This window comes from Saccopteryx bilineata, chromosome 1, assembly GCF_036850765.1.
Source record: "Saccopteryx bilineata isolate mSacBil1 chromosome 1, mSacBil1_pri_phased_curated, whole genome shotgun sequence".
In the NCBI taxonomy this organism is placed as follows: Eukaryota; Metazoa; Chordata; class Mammalia; order Chiroptera; family Emballonuridae; genus Saccopteryx; species Saccopteryx bilineata.
In genome coordinates this window covers 247,811,974-247,838,789 of record NC_089490.1, presented here as the reverse complement: position 1 = coordinate 247,838,789, position 26,816 = coordinate 247,811,974, and the positions used below count along the sequence as shown (strand labels likewise).

The following is a 26,816-nucleotide window of genomic DNA, read 5'->3' as shown; positions in this document are numbered from 1 at the left end:
TGCCTACAATTCCCTTTAAATTTAAAATAAAATAATCTAACACGGAAGCAAGAAAGGAAAACTACAATAATTCACTGTCATTGTGTTAGCAAGAAGAGTTCTCTTTCGTTTCAATCAAAAACATGAGATTTATATCACTTCTTACAAAGCCCATGTTGAAAATTCATCATACTATAGTAAAAAAAACAAACAAAAAAACTGTCATATACTAATATATAATTAAATATCTCCCATAGATCTTAAGTCAAATAATTACTTTACTGTGCAGGCGTCATCCTATAACAGCAGTTTATATTATGTCCTCAGGGACAAAAGGCATATTTTAACAAGGTCAGAAACTAAAATTCCATGTGTCTTATCCCTTTTCTTTTCAGCTCATTTCTCCCATCGTCTTATTCCTCTCCTTTCATGTCCTGCCTCCCACCCAGCGGCCCAACAACATGATGCTCACACCTCCGCATCCTCTTTGGTGACACTGGACCGATCTTCCCAGACGTCTGGTTACCATAGGCTGACCGGTGGGTCACAAGAGCGATGTCAAATGAATCACTTCCTTCCCCAAGGAGGACTAAGACATGAAAGCCATCTCTCTATATTTTATTATGTTTGTCACTCACCTCCTAAACATTTCAGTGGTGATCGAAGGCATTGCTAATACATTCGGAAACTTTTCACATGTGGATTGAATTCAGGAAAAAAATCTCTTTTTGTTAGGAAAAGTATTAAAGATTCTTTGACACATCCTTTCTACTTGGAGGTCTGCAAATGCTTTAAGTGGCAACTATGACCAAAAGGGAGGCAGAGTCGCATACCCTACGTGAAAACAGGCATGGGTTACTGAAATGAGGCTTCTAATGTGGAAGTTAAGAGACCGACTCAGTGACGTTCCCATCCACCTTCAGTTCTCCTAAGACGATACTAACAGTGGGACCTGTGTGCATCCCAGGAATGCCAGTCTGAACATAAAATAGTGTTTTAACTGTTTGTTTTAAAAAAAACCCAGATGTGTAGGTCACAGGAAGGCAGAGTTTGGGGCAAGGAGTGAGAGAAGGAAGGGAGGGAAATAAACGAGGAAGAGAAAGAGAGCAGGAGAGAGAAAAGAAAAGACAACCTATGCTTAAAACATTTTAGATAGAGGCTCTGATTTAATCGTCTACATCTCTTTTTCCACTATTAATGGCTGCGACATTCAGGCTGAAAACCAGCATCCTGCATGCAGTCGGGCACGATACCCTGACCAGTCGAAGCACGCTGTTTGGCTCATTTCCTTATCACCTGCCTCCCCACCCCACACACACACACAAAAGTATAAGATTGGTGTCTACAAGGAATTTCTATCAACAGACATTAATAGTTTGGTCAGCACACTTGAACATCCCAGTGAGCGAACTGATTTTACTTAATCACAGAGTTATCTCATCTCTGCCCTCGGTGAGCCGGCTTCCCCACAAACACAGTCCTGTTCCAGTCTCCTGTGGGGGGAGAACCCAGACAGTCCGGCACTGCCTCCTGGGAGCCGAGTCCCAGAACAGGGACCCACAGGTGCGCAGGACAGACGCAAAGAGCTGCGGGGACCCTCGCCCACCGGCCCGTACTCACATCCCTCAAACCCTCTGGCCAATGTCACAGGGAAGGATCTAGAAAAGCAGAGCGCTCAACTTTGCCATCCTGCTTACTGTCCTCCCAAAAGTACAGTTCTTTGCCCAAATGACAAGTGGTTGCAACAGTTGTGGCTCTAATTCCTATTTCAAAAAGTGGGTGGTTTTCTGAGGAGAAATTTCAGCAGCCTTTTCCACCCGGAGAGTGAGAGCCTGAGAGGCGAAGGGGTCAAATGTCAGCCGGCGCACGGCCCGCTGGGTGCCCCTCTTCAAAGAGCTCTCCTTTGGGAGGTCTGCCTTTAGTGTCAGCCACACAAACCACAAAGCCACAACTCGAGGTGGTTCAAAGGCCTTGCTTGACCTCCTTCCCCAAATCAAACCACAGAGAAACAGCACTTCTATGTTCCCCTGTTAATAAATATCCTGGAATTTAGTATAATAAAATTTCCCTTTCTAAATGAGCCTATATTCACGTCTGATACTGTCAGACAGAGACAGCAAAAACTAGGTAGTGAGACAAAGGCAAGAAAAGGGTTTTTTGCAACTTAGTTTCTTTACCTGAGATTACAAATGCAAAACTGCACTTTAAAAAACTGTCATAAATGTCTAACCACTATGCTCTAGGCCCGAAACTAATAAAATATTGAACGTCAACTGTGATTGAAAAAAAATTTTTTCATTAATTTTTTAAGTCGATTTCTCAGTGCGAGCCTATTAAGTGCTCGATGGCCACACAAGGTTGGTGGCTACCACCTGGGAAGAATGCAGACACAGAACCCCCAGTCCTCGCAGGAAGGTCTATTGGACAGTGTTGGTAGACTGTGACCTGCTCAACAAGGGCCTCAGCAGCAGCAGTCTGAGCCCATCTCCTGAACTGATGTTTCTGTTCTCAGCGTTCAAAAGCAGTGGTGGAAAGAATGGTACTTTGAGGATCATTTCTGTAGTTGGTCCCTGGAGAAGTTACTGTATTTCCCCATGTACGAGATGTACCTTTTTTCAAAAAATTTGGGACTATGAGTGCATCTTCATACAGTGGTTGTAGATTTTTTACTTACATTTCCCACTTTTTTGCATTTGTTTTTGCACTCATTGTTGTAGATGAATAAAACTTGAGTTCAATAACTTCATGTAATACATTTTTTTTTTAATTTCGGGCCCCAAAATGAAGGTTCATCTTATACATGGGAGCACCTTATACATGGGGAAATACGGTACTCTGAGCTGGCCAGCACCAGCGCTGGGTGGGGGGGCTGCTGTTCCACAAGGACAAAGTTACAGTTATGTAACAAGTGCTCTCACCACATAAAATTACTGCGTAAGTGGTGGACACTGGCCAAAACACTAACAGGGATTGTCTCCGGGTGCCTTTTCCTTCTTTCCATGTATATGTGCTTCTCAGATTTTATTTAATAGGTACAACAGTGCTTTCTTAATTAATAGAAACTGCATTTAAGATCAGAAACAAGGAAATGGTCCCGTTTTCCTTGTCCTTCCCACATGCTGCCAGCTGCCCTCGCCCCGCCCCCGCTGCAGGCACCTACCTGACTTTCTTGCCCTGTTCAGAGAGCATCTTGACCAGGTCGGCGATGGGGTACTGAGCTTTGGCTGCGCAGAGACCGTAGCCTACAAGGAACATTAAGAGCACAGAAGGATGCGGTTTTAACTTTGAAATTGTTAAATTTTCTCTCGATCAAAACATATTTTTATGCCAAAAAAAGAAACAATCCGTTAATAGGACTGGAAATGAAAGCAAACTTATTAAAATGGACTTTTATTTAAAAGACTGGCCTAAATTTCAACTTCAAAATCGAATGGTCCTTCCTTACTCTGGTGCAGGTCTGTTACTGCTGAGCACCCCCTCCCACCCCACCCCACCTAACCCGCATGCTGTGTTCCCTCTGTCTGTCCATCTGTCTCTCTCTGTCCCTCTGTCCCCCACATAAATGTTTTCAGACTGTCTACGTGCTTGGCTTTAGTGACACTGCTATCTCGTTTCCCCCTCTAACTTCCTTACTCTCCCTTATTCTTCCTCTATTTCCTGGCATCCATCTTCGGTTCTCCCCCTCACACCACGAAGCTTCCAGGGTTCTAAGCCTGCCCCTGGCCCGCACACTTTCCCTGGAAGACTTCAGGCCGCCCCATGGCTTCAACAGCATCTGACTGATGGCTCCCAGTCTGTCCCACGCTCAGCCTGCCAGCCAAGCTCCAGGGCCTCTTGTCCACCGTCCCCCTCTACCTCAACCTTAAGGAACTTAAAAACCTTCTCCTCCGCCTAAAGAAAGAAAGGAGTCCTCATCTGTAACCCTACATTCTGCCCCTGTACTGTAAATTCACCAATCTGTCCCATTTCCCCAAATAACCAGTCTCTGACCTGCCTCCAAGCTATGTCCTCTGCCTTCCCCCACCACCGACACTATCCATCCTCTGAGCCCCAAAACCGATCCTCGCCACCCAACATCCTTCTCAGTCCAGTGTAGTTCTTACTGTAGCCCTCCTGTCTCCCCGCATTATCGATCTGACTTCTCCATTAGATTGAAAACCCCTACAGGGCAAAGAGTGAGCCCTTTCCACATTCAAACTCTAGCATGTGCTGCTCAGCGGGTAACACCTGTGCTGCTTTCCCCGGGGCAATTCTGTACGTGAGAATGTCCCGCACATCACAGTGCACGTCATGTAGCTGCTGCCACACACAACTAACAGCGGCAGTCCTGCGTCTGAGAAGACCACACACCAGACCCATGCTGCCAATGTCTCCAGAAAATAACAGCGGCCCCACCTGAGAAAGCTCATCCCTGAGCACGTTCAATTATGCTCCTGCTTATTTATATCTTAGTGTAGAACCAAGCAACCAACTACCCACACGCCAGGTCAATAGATTTTCTTCACTGAAAACTCCTGTGATTGAACATGAAGGAGTTAAAATCTTCATCTGAAACCAATGCACTACCTGTAACACCACAGCACCCTGTCACCATGGTGAAGAAGAGCAGGGGGAGGGATACTCAAAAAAGAAGGAAACTGTGGCCTGAGGAGATCAAATGATGCGGTCAATGTCATGTCAATCACTAGAAGCAAAATTAGGCCCTGACCAGTTGGCTCAGCAGGGGGGCGTCAGCCTGGCCTGTGGAAGTCCCAGGTTTGATTCTCAGTCAGGGCACACAGGAGAAGCAACCATCTACTTCTCCACCCCTCCCTCTCTCGATTCTCTCTCTCTCTCTCTCTCTCTCTCTCTCTTTCCTTCTCTCCCCCTCCTGCAGCCATGGTTTGATTGGAGCAAGTTGGCTCCAGGAGCTGAGGATGGCTAAATGGCCTCTGCCTCAGACACAAAGAAGAGCTTGGTTGCTGAGCAACAGAGCAATGTTCCAGATGGGCAGAGCATCACCCCCTAGTGGGCTTGCCAGGTGCATCCCAGTTGCAGTGCATGTTAAAGTCTATCTCTGCCTCCTCTCCTCTCACTGAATAAAAAGAAAAAAAGAAAAATTAAACCAAAGTGGGATGCTGTGACTTCCAGACCACCTTCCTTTTACTTCTAGGCCATGTGTTCTCATCTAGTGAGAAACCATAGGATTTGCAATGATTTTTTAAATATTTGTTTTAAAAAAAAAAAACACTAACATTTACTGAGCAAGTCTAAAGAATGAGCTAGATGCTTTCATGTGCTGTATCTAACGTAATCCTGACAACAGGCTCAGAGATTATCAATGAGAAATAACCCAAACTCGACGATGACATAAACATTTGCACAGAGTCCCTAAGACACATGCCTAAAACCACCCTACCAATTTGTAGAAGCTCTATGTGGTCCCCAAAATAGGAACCCAGGCTAAGAAGACTCAATATTTTTCACTTTGTAACGATAGGGTTACTTCTTAGTTCCCATTCTGTTTTCAAAAACAAACAAGTTCCATTCAGATTATTTTTTCCTGTTAGAAATTGTTTTGACATAATCAACTAGAACTCCCATTATAGGTTGTTTGCTTGCTTTTTCTTTTTGTTGTTGCTGTTGTGGTCTTTTTTGTTGTTGTTGTTGTTTTACCTGGAGTAATAATAATGCTATTAGCTTCTCGAATCATGTCAACTGCATTGTCAAGGTTGATTTCTGTATGTGTGCCAGTGATTTCCATGGGTTTGCCACCAGCTGTTGACGTGGTACCATAGCCTCCAAGAATCACATTCGCCAAGGAGCGATTCATTGCCTGGAAAAGAAAGTCAGCAGCAGTGAGAGTTTAACCCACATAACGTTTAGAAAACAATTTGTGTGAATGATATTCAGAATCATGTAAAGATCAGCTAAAACATTTTAAACCACATAATTTGATCTGGCTTCTGAAAATTATTTTAAACTTTTAAGTGAAAAAGAAGACATCTGGGAAACCACATTGTTTTTTCTATAAAATCAACCATACATGAGTATATCTTCAGTTAAAAAAAAGTTAATTTTTTTCAAGGCATTTTATGGAACATTACCAGTAACATTAAGAAATTAATGAAAATCTCAGCTCTCATTCCTGTGGTCTGCATCCCAAGCTAGCAAGCTGCACCTCCATATTCACATGTTTTCACAAGAGAAAAAGAAGAGCACAGGAATGTGAAGTTTCACAAGGTGACCTGAGCAAGCTCGAGCTGCCCGGTGAGTCCCGCTACCAGCGGCAAGCTGTCCAGAGGCGACCAGGAGGAGAAAGGGTAGGAATGCGCTTCATTTAGAACTTGGCTGCCCTCTGCCGCCAGTGGGGAAAAATGCAGACGTGGATAACTTCAAATCGGCTCTGTGAAGCTCTAATAGAAGTGACTGGATCTATTATTAGACTTTTAAACGATTTCATTGCCAAAAGGATAGATGAGTAAATTTATACGCTGCTTCATCAAAATATACAGCCACCCACTTAACTGGAAAAATTATCTTGGAAAAAAAACAATAGGAAGGCACTTCTTGTTGCTCATTTGCAATCACCCAGCAACGCCCTACATAAACACCACAACTGAAATGTGACTGTAACTGGTCAGGTTTTAAAAACCTCATTTGTAGACTTCTCCACGTGAGGTTGTAAAAGAAAAGAAAAATGAAAAGACAAGAAGCTAGATGGTTTTAGTGATCAAATGCACTTTAAAAATTCAAATCCCTTGTGCATGATCATTCTACATAAGCATAACTGAATTGATCACTTCAAAAAAATTTTTCAAAAAATTATTATACCCTATTTTAAGGGTCATACTAAACATATCATTGATCCATTGTTTATACCATTTATAAGCTATATAAGTATCAATCTATATATATATTTTAAAACACTTTATGCCCTGGCTGGTGGCACAGTCAATAGTGTCGTCCCGAGCACCCAAATCGCTGGCTCACTGCCTGGGTCACAGGCTTGACCCCGAGGTCACCAGCTCAAGTCCTGGTCAGAGCACAGAGAAGTAATCAATGCATGCACAACTAAGTGAAACAAAGAGTTGATGCTTCTCTCTCTCTTCCCTTCTTTCTTTCCCACTCTCTCTCACCTCCCCACCCTTACTCTCTCAAAAAAAAAAAAAAAAAAAAAAGACACTTTATTATTAAAAAGCAAAAAGCACCTGGAGATTTGCAGTGATAACTAACATATCAGTGAAAAAAACATGACCAGCCATCCAAAGACAGCCCCGCCTGCTGCCACCCAAGGGGAGACAGGCACAGACGCTGGTGAGGGGAACAGAGGGAAGGGGCAGAGAGCCACACTTGACTAATGCAGCATATCAACAGCTCTAAGTTTCAAAGATGATGGATCAAAATGTCAGAGGTTTTCAAACTGATCTTTTCTTCTAAGCTTACTGATCAGATACAACAGTCACATCTTATAGACCCAAAGTCTAGTAAACTTGTCCAAGATGATAACATTAAAATAAAGCCCAGAACATCTTTATGCAATTATTAACAGATAAGAGGGGCAGAGAACTATCAGTTATGCTTTGAACTAACTGCATAATCCCAATCTGACTTGAAGTTTTAACTTCAGAATACCACCTCCTCTACTTCCCAAAGTTTAGTGAAAATTTACATTGCCGTCCCTGAGACTTCCCAAACATATAACATATACTATTTTGATAAAGTCTATCTAGTTTTGAAGTACAAGATTCTGAAATAAATTGCCAAAAATAAGATCCACCAAACTGTTGCCCTTAAAAACTGATTCAAAGGACTATTTCAGACATTGAGATATTTCTGTCATAGGTAGCTTTAAAAAAATGTCAAGATGTCAAAAAGGTCTCCATCACCTGCATCACACAGTGCTGTGGAAGGACAGAGGACAGGGGACATGACACCGAGACGGATACAGACAGGATAACCCCTCGATTTTAACTTGACTGAGGCAGGACCCTTCTCTCTCCTTTCTGTAAAACTGAACGGCAGAGAAAGGAAGAAGTTCCGAGGACATTTAATTAATGACTATGTGCCTACTTCTGATGGCATCGCAGGGAGGAAAACAGGGAACCACACAGTAGTTTAACAATCAAAGTCAACTTGTTCAACACGTATCCACAATTATATCGCCATTAAACTAATTCCATGCGGTCTCTGAAAAACTAAATTATTTTTCATCTCTGAACTTACCATTGCAACATCGTATTTTCAACAAATGTTTAGGGGTTAGGGTTTTGTTTTGTTTCTTTTTTTTTTTCTTTTTTTGGCTTGCTTAAGTGATTAATGAGACTATCCTGTGACCACTGATCCCCAGATTGAAGTGTTCCCAGCTTCCAAGACAAAGCGTTTGCAACACAGTCCAAGACTGTTCCTTTCAAGTTTTTAAGCCCTATAATGAAAATTGTGTGCTACATTAAAGAGGTCCTTAATTCACATAATTCTAAGCAAAATGTAAGAAAAATAAAATCTGAAAACAAAGGAAAGGTCATAAAGTAGACAAGAGCAAAGCAATAATAACCTATATGCCACTTATTAGTATCTCTCATTCCAGGGCTTTGCATGTGCTAATTAATTGGTGGCAAAAATATATATATATTTTTGGTTTGGCTTTGATCAACTTCATTCTGTTCTATTTTCATTTGGCGACAAGCGGCAAAGTGCAAAAATCAAAAAATTTGGTCTGTAAATGCTGTTCCATTTTCCAAGTAAATGGACTATAAAATCATAAAAAGGTTAATATCTAATGACATCTGGGTTTAAAGCAAATCATCTATTGGAGCTGGTTGTTTGGACACTGTCAACATTTTTCCATTTTTATAATACCGGGTGTTGTGTAACCACAGACACTAGGCTCAGAGGACACCCAAAAGAATTCTTCATCAGAACCAAAATTCAATTTTCGGGATTGCTAATTAGACACTTGAGGTACGTCCCATTGCCTCTCACATAACAAAGTCACTCTGTTCTGGCTTGGACTTGCACATTTCCTTCAATACATAATAAAATAATGCAGGTAAACAACAACAACAATAATAATAGATATCAATATATGATAGTCTATCTGCTATCATAACCTATCCAGAGAGAATTCCAAAATGTGAAATGAGCTAACAAATACAACAGTCATCTAATAGTTATTTAACAATTAGTACCTTCATTTGAATGTGCCAGGTGCTGGGTCAGGCTCCACAACCACAAAAGCAAATAATACACATCTTAAAACACCTACTGTGTAAATGAGAACAGTATTCCCTAACCCCAGAATTTGTGTGGGGAGTAAATGAGCTAACACTTGAAAAGCGACCAGAGTGACACCAGCAATGCTGTGCTGTGCCTCATTACGAGGACCATGACATTTTTATTAATATATATTATGAACCACTTCAAGCTGCAAAGCACCAGCCAGGAAGAAACAATTTCTTATTATAAACAAGCGCAGGCTAAGGATCAAGGGAGATGGGTGTGAAAAGTCAGACACCAGGAAAGTTCAGAAGTGAAGACAATACCTATCTTCAACATTGAAAAATAGGGCAAGCTTGTTTTTTGGTTGTTGTTGTTGTTGTCTTGTTTGTTTTGTAATAAGACAGAGGAGCAGAAAGTGTTCAGTGAGACAAGCACTTTGGGGAGAACTCGCTACAGGGATGCCTTTGTGGATAGCAATTTACCAAAAACACCAGAAAGATCTTACTCCCTTTGACCAAGTAATAGTACGTATAAAAATTTGACTTAAGGAAACAATAAAAAATGCAAAAGGAGAATATACTGCAGGAAAGAAAAGGTAAAAACTAATAATATGGACTTGGGTAAATAATGCATATTTATATGATATAATATTGTCTTAGCAGACACTAAAAACTGTTAGAAAACTGTTAATGAGAAAATTAAACAATACAGAATGTATTTAAACATATGCATATGAAGAGACTATAATTAGAATATTAAATGTTAGCAGTTAAGTGGTAATGGGATTATAGATTATTTTCTTATTCATTCTTTTCTATTTTCTTCCAAATTTCCCATATTAAATGTCTTTTATTTTTATAATTAATTTGGGTTCAACTGTGCTTAAACCCAATTTAATTTGGCTATTGCAGAGTATCAATCTGACCCACTGTGATATTTATAATCACAAACAACTCTAAGAATGCATTGTTAGCCTTAAATACAGTATAGGAATAGAAAGTATCTGCAGTATGCTGATAGTAAATGGCATGCTGAAGGCAGAGGAAATAGAAAAAATATATAAAACAGAATAAGAAGAGAAAACAGGTCAAGAATAGAAATAGAAAAAATTAAGAGAAATATGATATAATGTATAAGTACACATAGAAAAGAGTACTTTCAACTGGTGCCTCTTCCCATCTCATTCTAGTTACTGTTACCGAATGGCTACTGTCCAAGTCACGGTAGTGACTAAAACCAAAAATGATAAGAAGCTAAATGAGGAAGGGAAAGGAAATGGAGAAGAAATAAGAGGCACCTTTGGGAAACAGTGTTGATAAATTTAAGAACCTAAAGAAAACCATTAAAGAAAAAAAAAAGAAAAGCCAGAAGGTACCCATGATGACATTCCGAGATCCAGGTACTAGTCAACCCCTCCACTCTCATACCAGAATGCTACTAGCTTTGTTAAAATTCAAATCCTCCTGTTTGATTTTAAAACCAGTATTTTGCCCCAACACATGTATTAATGAAAATCTGCTGCCCCCTGCTGGTCATTCCAATTCACCAAATGAAGTAAAATCAAACGAAGGGTTACAGGTTCTTTTTTAGAGAAAACTATTTCTAATACAACTGAATAAATGTCTTCTTCTTCATAAACATTTTTTTTAATCTCCAAAGCCTGACACTTTTCAAATAAGAGACACAAAAACTCCACCTTTCCAAAATTCCCTGAACAACGTGGGGGATTTAATTAAAACTTCTTAACTTGTTTTGAACTTGGGCTACCAAATTCTTCCTTTTATACTATGACCAAAGAAAACTAATTTTTTATTATAAAAAGATAACTGCAGCATTCAATTTACAATGAGATTTTCAGATAAAACAGAAACGCTCTGTTGTAAGATAAGGGGTTAAATAATGCAATAAAAGAATAAAGGTGGGGAAGTGTTCTTTTTCTGAGCTGTTCATCACTGTAAGGTTCACATCCTGATTTCCCTCGGCTTCACGCCTCTCCTTGCGCAGTCCTTCACTATTTTTTAGAGAATAACGTCTATAATTTTAGAAAAGGTTTCTAGTCAAACCTGTTATTATTTGCAGGATATCTTCTTGCCATCAAGAAGAGAAGCAAAACCCAAAAGGAAGCTAGGAAGTATTTGTTCTTTTTTTTCCTTTTCTTTTTAAAACAAAAAGTCATGCTGATTATGAAACTTCCAGACAGGCACGCCCCCAGATGAGCCATGGGAGTGGGAGTGTAGTAAGCTCTCCAATGCAACACAGGAGTCCATGGAGCAAGCCCACAAAAGCCAGCACACCCCTGCCCTTCTAAGAACCGATCCGAGAATAAAAATCACAAGTGCCAGAGATGGACGGATGTACAAAGGAAAATAAAAAGTCAGCAACCTAGGAGCTACAGCATGAGGGAAATATTAAAGATATGTGTATATTTATATTTATATAGTACATATATTTATATAAGGCATATGATGGATTAGCATAAAGCCCCTTAAAATAATACTTAAAAATCATTTTCCATGATAACATGGCAAGAACATAGTTTATAAGATTAAAAACATTAAATGTAGGAGACCTGAAGATGGCAGCAGAGTAGGCAGACGCACAGACGCCCAACTCTCACCACCAAACGAATACAAATCAATTTAGGAAAAATCAGTGTGAAAAACCACCTCTGGACTATAAGAACAGCTCTCAAAAACCAAGGAGCAAAGAAGAAGCCACAATAAACCTGGTAGGGAGCACCTGAATCTCCCCTGCTTACAGGAATGGGGGGGGGGTTAGGCTGAGAGCCCAGAGGGGATCTAACCCCACGGAAAAGAGCAGAAAATACTGCTCACAGCCACTTGCCTGGCGACCAGAGAGCGAGATGTGTTGAAAAGACCAGCTTATCTCCCAAGTGGAAAGGAAAGAAAGAGGGACAGACTGTGAGGAGCTAAGGAATGCAGGAGACAACCTAAAAAAATCTGACTCATTCATGCTGGAGGCAGCCATAGCTGGGGGAGGGACTGATCCTTCCCCACAAAACAGTACTGAATTGCTTCCAGATCAGAGATCTCCAGACATCTCTCCAGCTCCAATCAGCGCAACAAGACACAGCAGAAAACAAGAAGTGGGGAGGAGGGGCAGTAACTCAGGTCTCCATGGAGATCTGAGATACACCTCCTCCCACTGAAGCTGAGAAAACACCCTGCCCCCAGAGAGATTAGTTGGTGGAAGAGGCCTTCAGAGTCTCAGGTTACACCCATGCATTCCTGGATACAGTTTCAAGGAAGCCCCCTGCTGAGATCAGTAAACAAGACTATCACCTGTTAAGAAAACAAACAAATCAAGATTTCAAAGCTGCCCAAATCCAAAAGTGGATTACAAATAATAGCTGATACCAGCCCAAGAAGACCTAGAAATAACACAACTGAAAACTGGAGGCAGACAACACCAAGCCTAGACTCAACCAGCTCTATAAGCAAAACACCCAAACACAGACATAATGAGAAGACAAAAAAATGCAATCCTAATGAAACCACAAGAGACACCTTCAGGAGATGAACTGAGTGATATGGAAATAATCAAACTTCCAGATGCGGAGTTCAAAATAATGATTGTAAGGATGCTTAAGGATCTTAGAACAACAATGGATAGTCATTAGGAACACCTAAATAAAGAAAAAGTAAGTATAAAAAAGAATCAGTCAGAGATGACAAATACAATATCAGAAATAAAGACCACAATGGAAGGAATTAAAAACAGGATAGATAGAGCTGAGGATCAAATCAGCAAGGTGGAGGACAACTGGAATAAAGGCATGAAAGCAGAGAAGAAAAGAGAAAAGAGATTCAAAAAGTCAGAGGAAACTCTAGAGAGCTCTGTGACAACATGAAGAGAAATAACATCCGCATCATAGGGGTTCCTGAAGAAGAAGAAAAATAACAAGGGATAGAGACTTTGTTCAATCATATCATAGCTGAAAACTTCCCTAAATTAATGAAAGAGAAACTCTCACAAGTCCAAGAAGCACAGAGGATGCCATTAAAGAGAAACCCAAAGAAACCTACACCAAGACACATCATAATTAAAATACCAAAGCTAAGTGAAAAAGAGAAAATATTAAAAGCTGCAAGAGAAAAAAAAGCTATCACCTACTAAGGAGCCCACATAAGGATGACATCTGACTTCTCAACAGAAACACTTGAGGCCAGAAGGGAATGGCAAGAAATATTCAAAGTAATGCAGAACAAGAACCTACAACCAAGACTACTTTATCCAGCAAGGCTATCGTTTAAAATTGAAGGAGAAATAAAAAGCTTCCCAGACAAAAAACAACTCAAGGAATTCATTACAACCAAACCAACGCTGCAGAAAATGTTAAGGGGCCTGTTGTAAAAAGATCAAAGTGGGAAAAGAATATAGCAAAAAAGGAATACAGCTTTAAAGAATAAAATGGCAATAAACAATTACATATCAATAATAACCTTAAATGTAAATGATTAAATGATCCAATCAAAAGACATAGGGTAGCTGCGTGGATAAGAAAACAGGACCCGTACATATACTGTCTACAAAAGACACACCTTAGAACAAAAGATACACATAGATTGAAGGTAAAAGGATGGAAAAAAACATTTCATACAAATGGAAATGAAAAAAGAGCTGGGGTAGCAATACTTTTATCAGACAAATTGGTCTTTAAAACAAAGGATGTAGTAAGAGATAAAGAAGGCCACTACATAATGATAAAGAGAGTAATCCAACAGGAAGATATAACTATTATAAATATCTATCCACCTAATATAGGAGCACCTAAATATATAAAGCAGACTTTGATGGATTTAAAGGGCGAGATCAACAGCAATACTATAATAGTAGGGGATTTCAATACCCACTAACATCACTAGATACATCCTCAAGAAAGAAAATTAACAAAGAAACAGCAGACTTATTGGACACACTAGATCAACTCGATTTAATAGATATCTTTAGAACCTTTCACCCTAAAGCAGCAGAATATACATTTCTTTCAAGTGCTCATGGTACATTCTCTAGGATAGACCACATGTTAGGGCACAAAAGTGCTCTCAACAAATTTAAGAAGATTGAAATCATATCAAGCACTCTCTCCGATCACAACGGCATGAACCACAACAGAAAAGCTCAAAAATTCTCAAACACATGGAAACTAAATAGCAGGTTGTTAAATAATGAATGGATTAAGAATGAGATCAAAGAAGAAATAAAGAAATTCCTAGAAACGAATGACAATGAGCATACAATAACTCAAAATTTATGGGACACAGCAAAAGCAGTACTGAGAGGGAAGTTCATAGCACTCAGGCACACTTTAAGAAGCTAGAAAAGGCTCAAATAAACAACTTAACCCTGCATCTAAAAGAACTAGAAAAAGAACAGCAAGTAAAGCCCAAATGTAGTAGAAGGAAGGAAATAATAAAGATCAGAGCAGAAATAAATGACATAGAGGCTAAAGAAACAATACAGAGAATCAATGAAACTAGGAGCTGGTTCTTTGAAAAGGTAAACAAGATTGATGAACCTTTAACTAGAATCACCAAGAAAAAGAGAGAGAGAACTCAAATAAATAAAACTAGAAATGAGAGTGGAGAAATAACAACTGACACAACAGAAATACAAAATATTATAAGAAAATACTATGAAGAACTGTATGCCAAAAAACTAGACAACCTAGATGAAATGGACAAATTCCTTGAAACATACAATCTTCCAAAAATCAATCTGGAAGAATCAAAAAACCTAAACAGACCGATTATACAAAATGAGATCGAAACAGTTATCAAAAAACTCCCAACAAAGAAAAGTCCAGGGCCTGATGGCTTCACAACTGAATTCTACCAAACATTCAAAGAAGAACTAACTCCTATCCTTCTCAAACTATTTCAAAAAATTCAAGAGGAAGGAAGACTTCTAAGCTCCTTTTATGAGGCGAGCATAATTCTGATTCCAAAACCAGGCAAAGACAACACAAAGAAAGAAAATTATAGGCCAATATCTCTGATGAATATAGATGCTAAAATCCTCAACAAAATATTAGCAAACCGGATCCAACAATATATGGAAAAAATCATACACCATGATCAAGTGGGATTTATTCTGGGGAGGCAAGGCTGGTACAATATTTGTAAATCAATCAATGTGATTCATCACATAAACAAAAAGAAGGAGAAAAACCATAGGATAATTTCAATAGATGCAGAAAAAGCATTTGATAAAATCCAGCACCCATTCATGATCAAAACTCTCAGCAAGGTGGGAATACAGGGAACATACCTCAACATGATAAAAGCCATCTATGACAAACCCACAGCCAACATCATACTCAATGGGCAAAAATTAAAAGCAATACCCTTAAGATCAGGAACAAGGCAGGGGTGCCCCCTTTCACCACTCTTAGTCAACATAGTCCTGGAAGTCCTACCACAGCAATCAGACAAGAAGAAGAAATAAAAGGCATTCAAGTTGGAAAAGAAGAAGTAAAACTATCATTATTTGCAGATGATATGATATTGTATATAGAAAACCCTAAAGTCTCAGTCAAAAAACTACTGGACCTGATAAATGAATTCAGCAAAGTGGCAGGATATAAAATTAATACTCAGAAATCAGAGGCATTTTTATATGCCAACAATGAACAGTCAGAAAGAGAAATTAAGGTAACAATCCCCGTCACTATTACAACCAAAAAAATAAAGTACCTAGGAGTAAACTTAACCAAGGAGACTAAAGACTTGTACTCGGAAAATTACAAAGCATTGATAAAAGAAATCAAGGAAGATACAAACAAGTGGAAGCATATACCGTGCTCATGGTTAGGAAGAATAAACATCATTAAAATGTCTATATTACCCAAAGCAATCTATAAATTCAACGCAATACCAATGAAAATACCAATGACATACTTCAAAGATATAGATCACATATTCCAAAAATTTATATGGAACCAAAAAAGAACATGAATAGCCTCAGTAATCTTAAAAAAGAAGAATAAAGTGGGAGGTATCACACTTCCTGATATCAAGTTATACTACAAGGCCATTGTACTCAAAACAGCCTGGTACTGGCGTAAGAACAGGCATATAGATCAATGGAACAGAACAGAGAACCCAGAAATAAACCCACAGCTCTATGGACAACTGATATTTGACAAAGGAGGTAAGGAAATATTCAATACAATAGAGTAAAGACAGCCTCTTTAACAAATGGTGTTGGGAAAATTGGACAGCTACCTGCAAGAAAATGAAACTAGATCACCAGCTTACACCACTCACAAAAATAAACTCAAAATGGATAAAAGACTTAAATGTAGGCCGTGAAACCATAAGCATCTTAGAAGAAAACATAGGCAGTAAGCTCTCTGACATCTCTCGGAGCAATATATTTGATGATTTATCTCCACGGGGAAGTGAAATAAAAGACAGGATAAACAAATGGGACTATATCAAACTAAAAAGCTTTTGCACAACTAAAAACAATAAGAAAAGAATAAAAAGACAAACTACACAATGGAAAAACATATTTGACAATACGTCTGATAAGGGGTTAATAACCAAAATTTATAAAGAACTTGTAAATCTCAACACCAGGAAGACAAACGATCCAATCAAAAAATGGGAAAAAGAAATGAATAGACACTTCTCCAAAGAGGACATACAGATGGCCAATAGGCATATGAAAAAATGCTCAATATCACTAATCATTAGAGAAATGCAAATTAAAACCACAATGAGATATCACCTCACACCAGCCAGAATGGCGCTCATCAATAAAACAACACAGAATAAGTGCTGGCAAGGATGTGGAGAAAAGGGAACCCTCCTGCACTGCTGGTGGGAATGCAGACTGGTGCAGCCTCTGTGGAAAACAGTATGGAGATTCCTCAAAAAACTGAAAATCGAACTGCCTTTTGACCCAGCTATCCCACTTTTAGGAATATACCCCAAAAACACCATAGAATGGCTCGAAAAGGAGAAATGCACCCCCATGTTTGTGGCAGCATTGTTCACAATAGTGAAGATCTGGAAACAGCCCAAGTGTCCGTCAGAGGATGAGTGGATTAAAAAGCTTTGGTACATATATACTATGGAATACTACTCAGCCATAAGAAATGATGACATTGGATCATTTACAAATAACATGGATGGACCTTGATAACATTATACGGAGTGAAATAAGTAAATCAGAAAAAACTAAGAACTATATGAATCCATACATAGATGGGACATAAAAATGAGACTCAGAAACATGAACAAGAATGTGATGGCCACGGGGGTGGGGGTGGGGGGAGGGGAGATGGGGCGAGGAAGGAGAGAGGGGGTGGGGGAGGGGAGGGGCACAAAGAAAACCAGATAGAAGGTGACAGAAGACAGTTTGACTTTGGGGGAAGGGTATACAGCACAATCAAATGTCAAAATAATCTGGAGATGTTTTCTCTCAACATATGTACCCTGATTTATCAATGTCACAGCATTAAATTTAATAATAAAAAATAAAAAAGAACATTAAATGTAAAAATGTGCCTTAGGATCAGACAAGCAAATCCACAGATAAGTAATGATACACAAAGAAAAAGAATAGAAGGAAATAAACCAAAACCTTAACTGTTTATCTCAGATGGTGTCAGCACACTTTTGCTTTCATATCCAATTTTCCTAATTTTCTACATTTGAGTAGTTTGAAAGTGGCCTTGCAAATTTGTTCAAATGAGACATTCTGGTATTTCAGCGGAAGAAATAAAACCAAGATAGTCATTTTCACCGCGAACATGGGAAATGACAGATATGTCCTTATAGCAGAACAGCATTTCTTTCCCGACAGGTTGCTCCTTACCACACACATGATGTAGGACAGGATGGCCCCGGAGGAGCCAATGAGCGCGCCCACGATGGTCAGCAGATTGTTGTTGAGCAGGAAGCCCTCGGCACACAAGGCCCAGCCTGAGTAGCTGTTCAGCACAGTGATGACCACGGGCATGTCAGCACCGCCGATAGCAGCCGTCAAAGTCACACCCTAGGATGACAAAGCGCAACTCCAGATTAGTAGAATAAGAATACAGCCTCTGACATTGAACGTCTGGGTTCTTAATCTTTCCAGTTTGCCAGTGACTATATTGACACAGACGTCTCACCGCTGGTAAGGACCAGGTGCCTCCTAGCTGAGCAACTCTCCCACAGACATAACAAATGGAAACACTGCACCACCTCCCCCACAAAATAATCCCTAAATCCCTAAAAGGCAGCAATGAAAAGCAGGCAGAAACTGAGAGGGGTCTGCACTTGAACAAAGTGACCACACAGAGTGAATGTCCCTGTTTTTGTGGCATCTGCATGAGGGCAGGTCCCTGCTGGTGCCAGGTCAGACAGCTGAAACAAAATAGAATCCCATAGGCTAGTCTGAAGATGCAAGGACAGGGTTCAGGGTGAGCAAGGCAGTTGGAAGGTGAGGAAGTAAATTCTGCAAAGGAGTAGGCTAGAGAAAGAAAGCCCCAAATTCTGTGTATAAACTCTGCCCAAATCTCTGGCTGACTCCTGAACAAGGCATATGTGGACAGACTCCGAGCAATCCCATGAAGAATAAAATACAACAGATTGTTGGGATATAAACGACAGCATAGGGAATATAGTCAATAATAATATAATAACAGCACATGGTTTCAGGAGGGCAAATGAAATATAGAGGGGGAGCTCTTTGTAAAGTATATGATTGTCCAGCCACTATGCTGTACACCTGAAACACCAAAATCATACTGAATATAAACTTTGGCTGAAGAATTGTATAAAAGACTGCAGCTTCCCCCTACCACAGAGGGGCTAGAACTTGAAACCTGGATTCATCCTGGGGAGCTACCTACAAAAAAAAAAATTTTTTTAAACAATAATAATCAATACTCTTTGGAGGAATATAACAGAATCCAAAGTTTCTGTCACTCATGATGTCCATGATGCAACCCAACATCACAAGACCAGAGAGGAAAAGGGGGGGCAGAGAGAAAGATTTTTGTTTTTGTTCCACATATGCCCCCAGAGTTTGAGTTTGTTATGATGTGAATGCATTCACGTATTACTTAAATAAAAACCAATTATATTAGCCAATGAAATACTTTATCTCACTCAGGCATTCTCAAAGAGTCATTAACTATCTTTTAAATATAAAATTCACCTCTTCTCAAAAGTAACAATTCTTGAAGTTTTACATTTCAATGCTACAAGTGATAGTACCTCTCCTGCCTATTAAATTTAAAAAAAAAATCAAAACTATTTCCCTTTTGCCCTGGCCAGATAGCTTGGTTGGTTAGAGCATTGTCCCGAAGTACAGAAGTTCCCAGTTCAATCCCTGGTCAGGGCACATACAGGAACAGATTGATGTTCCTGTCTCTCTCTCTCTCTCTCTCCCTTCCTCTCTCTAAGATCAATCAATAGAATTTTTTAAAAAATCCTTTTGCTTAAAATATAACAGAAAATAGGTGCTATATATGTCAGAATAAAATTAGATCATCAGTAGTCACATTAAGGTAGAATTTTAAGTTACTTTTCAGTGTTCTAAAGGTTCTGTGTTAAAATAACGACCAAACACGTAGGATAACATAAAAATCAGTATCATCTTAACACTACATCTTGTTTTTCTAAATCAGACAGCCAATAAGTGTTTGATAAGCAATTGTTGTATGCTTGTAACACCGTAAATTATCTTAAAAACTTAAGAACTGTAAACCAAATCTACAAAGTCTAAACCAGACAAACATGAAGCGGTTAGTTAATAACTCAGAGCTGTATGCTACAGGAGCATACACTGATAAAATAAGACGCCAGATTGTGATATGTAGATAAATAAAATGAGGGAAGGTGAGGAGGACCAAACAATCTCACGAAAGGCTTCACTGAACTCCTTCGCTGAACACAGTTTATTACCTGCATTCTATTTCATATAATTATCTGACTTGAAGTCATAGCTTCTAATCTAATGAATTGAGAGCAACCAACAGCAGGGACTATCCCACACTTGTTACATAACCCCAAACACCAGGGTGCAGGCCTTGTCACACACAGTAGGCCCATAATGAAAGGGATTTAAATGCTTGGCTTTTTAAAATTCCTAGCCACCAACACATCGATCTAGTGAAAAGACCCCAGAGCAATAAAGATGTCACATGTGAAAAACTTGAAAAGAAACAGTTGAGTAGAGAGAAAAGAGTGAATGTCTTGTTACACTTTTCTCTATTTTCTAGGCTCTAAAAAGATAACTATGTTAACATCATTTTAAAGCACATTTACTCTGTTAAGAGTCTTGAAGAGATAGAAGTAGAACTAGACCGTACGTACTCTAATATCCAACCAGTTCCTGCTACGTAGGTGCTTTCCGTCCCTGACTCTTACCATGACAGACGAGAGAGCCGACACAGAGCCCAGGCAGATCATGCCCGTGGCAAAGCTGGGGTCGATCATGAAAGGGATGATCCCACCCAGACTAGCAGCCAGCAGGCCCGCGTTCAGCATGTGCCGCCCTGGGAGCAGGAGCGGGGCAGAATCCAGGATACCTAGAACCAAGCGCAGGGCCATCAGAACCTTTGAAGAAACCCCACCCACACAAAGTATATGTCATTTAATCCCCAACACCAAAATGTAACATTAGAGTTAAAACGTGGTATTCCACATATCACTTCACATCACCAGATACTGCAACATAAAAGCAGTTTCGAGTTCTCACATGTAACAAATGACCCAAGTAGGAAAAAGACCCCTCAACCTAACTGTTCCTCTAACCGGCTCACAGAACAATTTCTTAATCTTGCCACGGAATCTCAAAAAGTTCCCTTTTCTTCATAGGACCAAGAGAGAAGTTGAATGTTGTTTTAGTTATTTAAAACATCCAAAGTGATAGCACATTAGCATTTCTGGTTTGCTAGTTGTTTCCGATGACAAAGCATCATCAGATAGAATGTTACAGGCATTCTGTGATTTTTAAGTTTCATGGAAGTTTCCCAACTTACTTTTAATGACTTAGTTTACTGAGAGGCAAGACCAGGTTTTGAAATCACAAACTAGTTTCTTTTAGCAATTCACTTTTTCATGAAACACTAGAAGCCGCCCGTGGGGGGTTCTACCCTGACTTCTGTTGTCACGACTGCTTTGAGCAATAGCACAAGTCGACAAACCAGAACCCTCAAATGTGCATTTGTTTCCAACATAAGCACTGTGTGCTAATCGCACACACACAGTCAAAAAGCTTCCCTCTGGGCTGGAGGCCGAGGGTTGTGAGTTTGCTGTCTTGTTCTTAGGAGTTATCAAATGTCAGACGGTCCCTCTGCACAGAAGTCTGTACCCCGGTTTCCTCCCCCGGCTGACATGGGAGACACAGCTTCCAGTGCCACGAGGTTTGTAAGGATCAACAGAAGGAAGCCGAGGAGAGAGGAAGGTGCTTATACATTCTGAGCACTGCACAAACTCTTCACTTGACGGGTTCTACCGTTAAGCCATTTTCTGAAATGGAAACGAAGCCCTATCCCCCCTACACCGCAGCTGCATGCCTCTGTGCCCTGGTGGACCACGTACCCTGCAGTTTTCCGTAGGCGATCAGGGAGCCACTGAAGGTGACCCCGCCGATGTAGGTCCCGAGGTAGGCCACGATCTTGGTGAGGTTGGCGGCGGCGTCCGTGGCGAAGTGCGGGTACTCCACGATGTACTCGGCGATGCAGGTCAGCACAGCCGCCAAGCCCACCAGGCTGTGGAACGCCGCCACCAGCTGCGGCAAGTCCGAAATCTGGATGCGCTTGGCAATGGTCAGTCCTGTTGGGAAACGCAGGTCAGAGAGCCATTAAAACTGGACGGACCCTTGAGGAGAGGTCGCAGTTGAGACTACACGTAAGGGTTTCCGTCCCGGTCACCAGGAAATAATGATTTGCTTCCTAGCATGAGCTAACGATGCCCTGCGGGACGGTGCAGGCGTTAGGACACTAGCTCTGTACGCCCCTTCAAAAGAGCAGTTCTCTCCACACACCTGGCCAAAGCCCACCTCCACATAGCCCCTTCCCTTCACAACCTTCATACGCCCCTGGCCTCGCAGATCCTTGAGTTCCTTAAAGCTCCATGAATCTCCTTAAATTCTCCCCCAAGGCACGAATAACCCAGGCCCTGCACATGAGAAACAGCTGGATATGAAGAAGGCCTAGCTTTTCACGGGGGTGGGCAGGAGCCACGTCCAAAGGTAATAAAATGCAAATATCTGCGTAAAAAAATGTCCAAATCGGAGAGTTCTGAAGGAGTTTCCCAGCTCTAGCTAGGTGATATAAAAGTTCAAGTTCACGTCTAAAAGCATGTCCTTCTGCCTGAACCCACGGCTCAGCATCTTCCTTCAAGTCTTTCAAGGGGCGGTCAGGATAAGGGGCCGAAAGCTGATACATATTTAACCACCAGTTCCTCAGGATAAAAATGTTAGTGTGTATAAATTCACACATGTCCTTTATACAGATATAAAGGTGTGTAGCACACAGATTTCAAATAATAATGAGATACACAATACTTTCTTGTAAATTCCATACGGACAACTGATTTTCACACAATGCTTTTTATTGATGCTTGCCAAACTCTGGCACCTGCAGTGAACCTCGTGTTGGCTGATGAATGAGTGTAGCTCCCACATGACGCTGGTTAATAATTTTAACACTAACGAGTGAGAGGAGAGCAAAACAAGATGTATGTGACAACTTCACTCATTGTCAACCATGTGAGTGACGACTTCACTGGTTCTGGTAATAGTTTCCAAGCACTGAAAGGGTACTGTGACTCGACTTTTTGTGCTATTCACAAAGTAAGGCTACAGACACAACACAACACGCTTTTCAGTTCATGCTACACTGTTAACATTTCCTCCACTGCTTTCTTAGGTCCCGACCATCAACAACCAATAAATGAAACCCAGTACATAGCATTTGTTGATTTCCATGGTGTCAGTACAACTCCCACGGCCGGTTTCAAGCCCCCAATGTGGTTATTAACTATGCAGCTGGGAGGAGATGAATAGTAGCCCATCCTTACACAGTATTCCTACCGTACAGATACTATATAAGAACCATGGATAACCTCAAGAGCCAAAGTAACAAAATTTAATTTAAAAAATTGCTGAGAAAGTTAACTGTGGACAGAATTATTACCTTTGTTTCTAATACAACTTATCTGTTTTATTTTGGTGAAAAGTCATCACAATTGGTATAATTCTCAAATTAAAACTTTTTTTTTTTAAATGTAATTAAGTACCCAACTGAGTCAAAAGTAGGCTAAAAAATGGGCATGGGCTCACATAAAGACAGAAACCCACAAATGCTTACCAATGGTACCGCCCAAAGCCATTGCTCCAGACATCTGAGCCAACAATTCTGGGGTCGGGTTGAGGCCTCCAAGGGTGGCAGCCAGACCTCCAGCCACACCAATCATGCCCAGAGCATTGCCAAGGCGAGCCGTCCCCTGGGTGGAAAGGCCAGCCAGAGCACCGACACAGCACAGACCTGAGCCCAGGTATATGGTCTTCTCAAAGGGGAAGGCGGAAAGGGTGGGAGAGAGGGAGAGGCAGAAGGGAGAGAGGGAAAGGGAGAAGGGGAAAGAGGGAGAGAGGGAGAGAGAGAGAGAGGGAGGGAGAGAGAGAGAGGCTATCAAAACTCTCAGTCTATTAACATAGGGAGGACCTCTCTTGAAAAAACGTGATCCTCTAAAGACAATTTTAAATTCAGACAATAGAGATACCAATATACGCTCTTCTTTTAATATTTCAATATATTTTCCTATCCATTAGGGAGGCCAAATACATTCCATTGTACTTACAATTATACCACTTATGTAAATTGGTTTCTTCTGAGATTTGCTGGCATGCCCAAATGCATATAATGTACCTACATGTAAATCAGGCCCTTATGGGATCTCACCAGCTGCTCCAAAAGAGCAAATGCTGGTGCTGTGACTGCCAGGGACCAGGTCACACACTTCCCAAGTGCCGTAACTCAGTCCCCCGAGACCCACAGGAGGAGAGAATCGTCAGCCTCCTTTCATAAAAGAGAAAACCAAAGCTCAAAGAGGTTACGTAAGTTTTCCAAGGTCACGTGATCGGTAAATAGCAAATCTGGGTCAGACATGGACCTCTGACTCACTGCTCCAACTCTTCTCAAAAGAAATTTTGTTCATTCAACAAATACTGCATGTTAGAAACGGGAGAAACCAAGAGACACGGTTTTTCTGCTGTCAGGGAGTTTGCATTCCAGCAATAGTGGTTGAGAAGAAATGGAAAATAACAAGTTCAAAGTTGAGTCATATAATAATTATATGTAGGCCTTGCAAAGTTATTATCTGTCTTTCTATAGAGCATTCATGTTTACACAGTCTTTTAAAAATTAATTGGTATAACATCTCCTGATAACAAGGGATGGCATGCTGGATTTGTAGGGGGTATAAGTAACAAAAGACTAATTATAGTATTTAATAGTAGACACTTCTCAGATTTATTATGATTACTACATTGTATCCTACAACAACCCAGCCAGGTACACAAAGAAGATACGAACAACCTTCAACTCTGGACACATGCAGAAACTTGGGGACAAACAGGCAAACTCACATATGCACATATGATTAGCAGCATAACCCGTCTCTAGAACCCAGGGTCCTGATTCTGAGGGGATGGGAATACTTCTATTTGACCAAGACGTTTCTAGAGTTACTACGGTACCTGCGTCCCAGAGTTTGAATACTGGCAATGATCATGTTAGATCCGATTGGGGAAAATGCCATGGCAAGAACAAAGCCTTTCTGCTGGGCCTCTCACCTGCTCAATGTTATAACCACTGGAGAGAGCAGCTAGGTATCCTCCAACGAAGGTGCCGCCGGGGAGCAGGTAGAGGTAATTGTACTCTGGGGGGTCGGTGGGACGCTTAAACATGTCCAGCATCCTCTGAGTCACCAGAAACCCACCTTGTCCGAGTAAACAGAAACAGAAAGGTCATCTTGATGAGCTCCAGGATTGTTTGAAGGGCTACAGTTTTTCTATTTTAAGCACACCGTTATCATCTATGGATAAATATCATTTTAAGTAACATTTTAAACAGCCAAAACTAGAAGTTGTTTTATTACTCAAGTTCCACTGAAGAAAGGGGGAAAAAAAAACCCTAAATTTGCGATCAGTGCAGAACCAACTATTTCCGCATGACTACAAGTAAACAGCCACTCTAACAGCTTGGGAATGCGAATCATCAAAGGCCAGGATTTATCTTCTAAGAGGTTATCCTGTTTGTTAAACCCTATAATAAATGATAAAAGAGCAAATACCACTTCAACAGGCACCAGGTTTCTTGGACATATTAAAGAAGGTTTAGCTACAAAATAGCATCCAGTGAGTTGTGTGTACAAATGGCGTAGCAGGCTTTCAGTTTCCGGAAACAAACACAGGCTAGGCTCAGGCCAAAGAATAAAATTTTATCTCCAATTATACTCATCTAGAGATGTTATAGTGATAGCTCATCAACTTAATGCCGAACTATGCATTTAATAACTTTCCAGCTAACTTGTCGCCAGACATCCTTTTATTTGTTTGTTTTGGGTCACTGATGGTTTTCAGCAAAAAAGTTTCTAAAAATGACAGATGGGCAAAAATCACTAATTTTCCCTCATGGAAAGCTTTTATGGTCTGAGTGAAACGTGATTTAAAGGCACAAAATCTTAAAACAAGAATGTCTGTTTTATATTGATGTATTTTTGCTCCTCATGTCTCCACTGAAAACAGCACTGTGGTTTCTGTCACTGTCGTCATACCTGCAATGTTGACCGAGGATATGAACGTAGCAAGAGCAGCGAGGCCCTGAGAAGTTGTGGACGGAAACAAATGTCCCCCCATCAGCGCCAGCCCACCGACTGCAGTCAGCCCTACAGAGAAAGCAGCAATATGGTCAACAGGTACAGCAACACTGCCAATCAGAGGTCACAGCTGGGACCTCGCCCGTGCAGAGATTCACCAAGGAGAGAGTTCTCACACACCTTCCCCACCAAAGTACTCTGAGAAAAGTTAACAAAACTCCTTCTCCTTTCACATAAGATTCCGGCCTTCCTTTATCTTGTCTCTCTCTGCTCCCCTGCTGAAGGTATAAATCAGTAAGGTCACTAGACAATATCACTTACAGTAAAAAAAGGACCCCTGGGGCCTACACTGCATGGGAACTGGAAGAAACCATTCCTGAATGCATGCGGCTGAGGCCATCGTGTCGGGCCTTCCAGAGCACAGTACTTCTTGGGGCCGGACATCACCCCTGCGGAGATCCCAAAAGCTAAGCCTATGGCAGAGTTACAGGAAATGCCCACTGAGGCCCGGAGGCTTCCAAGCAGGGCAGCTCCCACACCTGTCTGATGTGAGTCTCACTCCTCAGATCTGAGCCCTCGCTGGGGGCCAAAGAGAAAGCTCCTGGGCAGTGGGGTGGGCTGCGGCCTGGACCTCTGTGAGCCCTGCTGGCCAGCTGTGTCCCCTGTCCCATACGCTCCAGGTGAACCAGATGCCAGGGTGGCCTACTGCAGACCTGCTAGGCTGAATGCTTGGCTGCAGCTAGGAAGAGCCCCACAAGGACGCTGCAGCTATGACCCAATAAAACGCTGGTT

The 26,816-nt window shown here is 40.9% G+C and overlaps 1 protein-coding gene across 5 annotated transcripts in view; it reads right to left on the bottom strand.

Moving 5' to 3' along the window:
- NNT (nicotinamide nucleotide transhydrogenase) overlaps window positions 1-26,816 on the bottom strand; it is a 108,048-nt gene that overhangs the window by 27,263 nt on the left and 53,969 nt on the right. For all 5 annotated transcript variants that reach the window (XM_066240625.1, XM_066240623.1, XM_066240622.1 and 2 more), the window contains exons 12-19: window positions 25,983-26,093; window positions 25,000-25,145; window positions 23,516-23,711; window positions 21,744-21,977; window positions 20,568-20,728; window positions 18,025-18,204; window positions 5,635-5,794; window positions 3,140-3,221 (exon numbers count right to left, since the gene is read on the bottom strand). In XM_066240625.1, coding sequence (XP_066096722.1) covers window positions 3,140-3,221; window positions 5,635-5,794; window positions 18,025-18,204; window positions 20,568-20,728; window positions 21,744-21,977; window positions 23,516-23,711; window positions 25,000-25,145; window positions 25,983-26,093 — 1,270 coding nt within the window. The remainder of the gene's footprint in view (window positions 1-3,139; window positions 3,222-5,634; window positions 5,795-18,024; window positions 18,205-20,567; window positions 20,729-21,743; window positions 21,978-23,515; window positions 23,712-24,999; window positions 25,146-25,982; window positions 26,094-26,816) is intronic.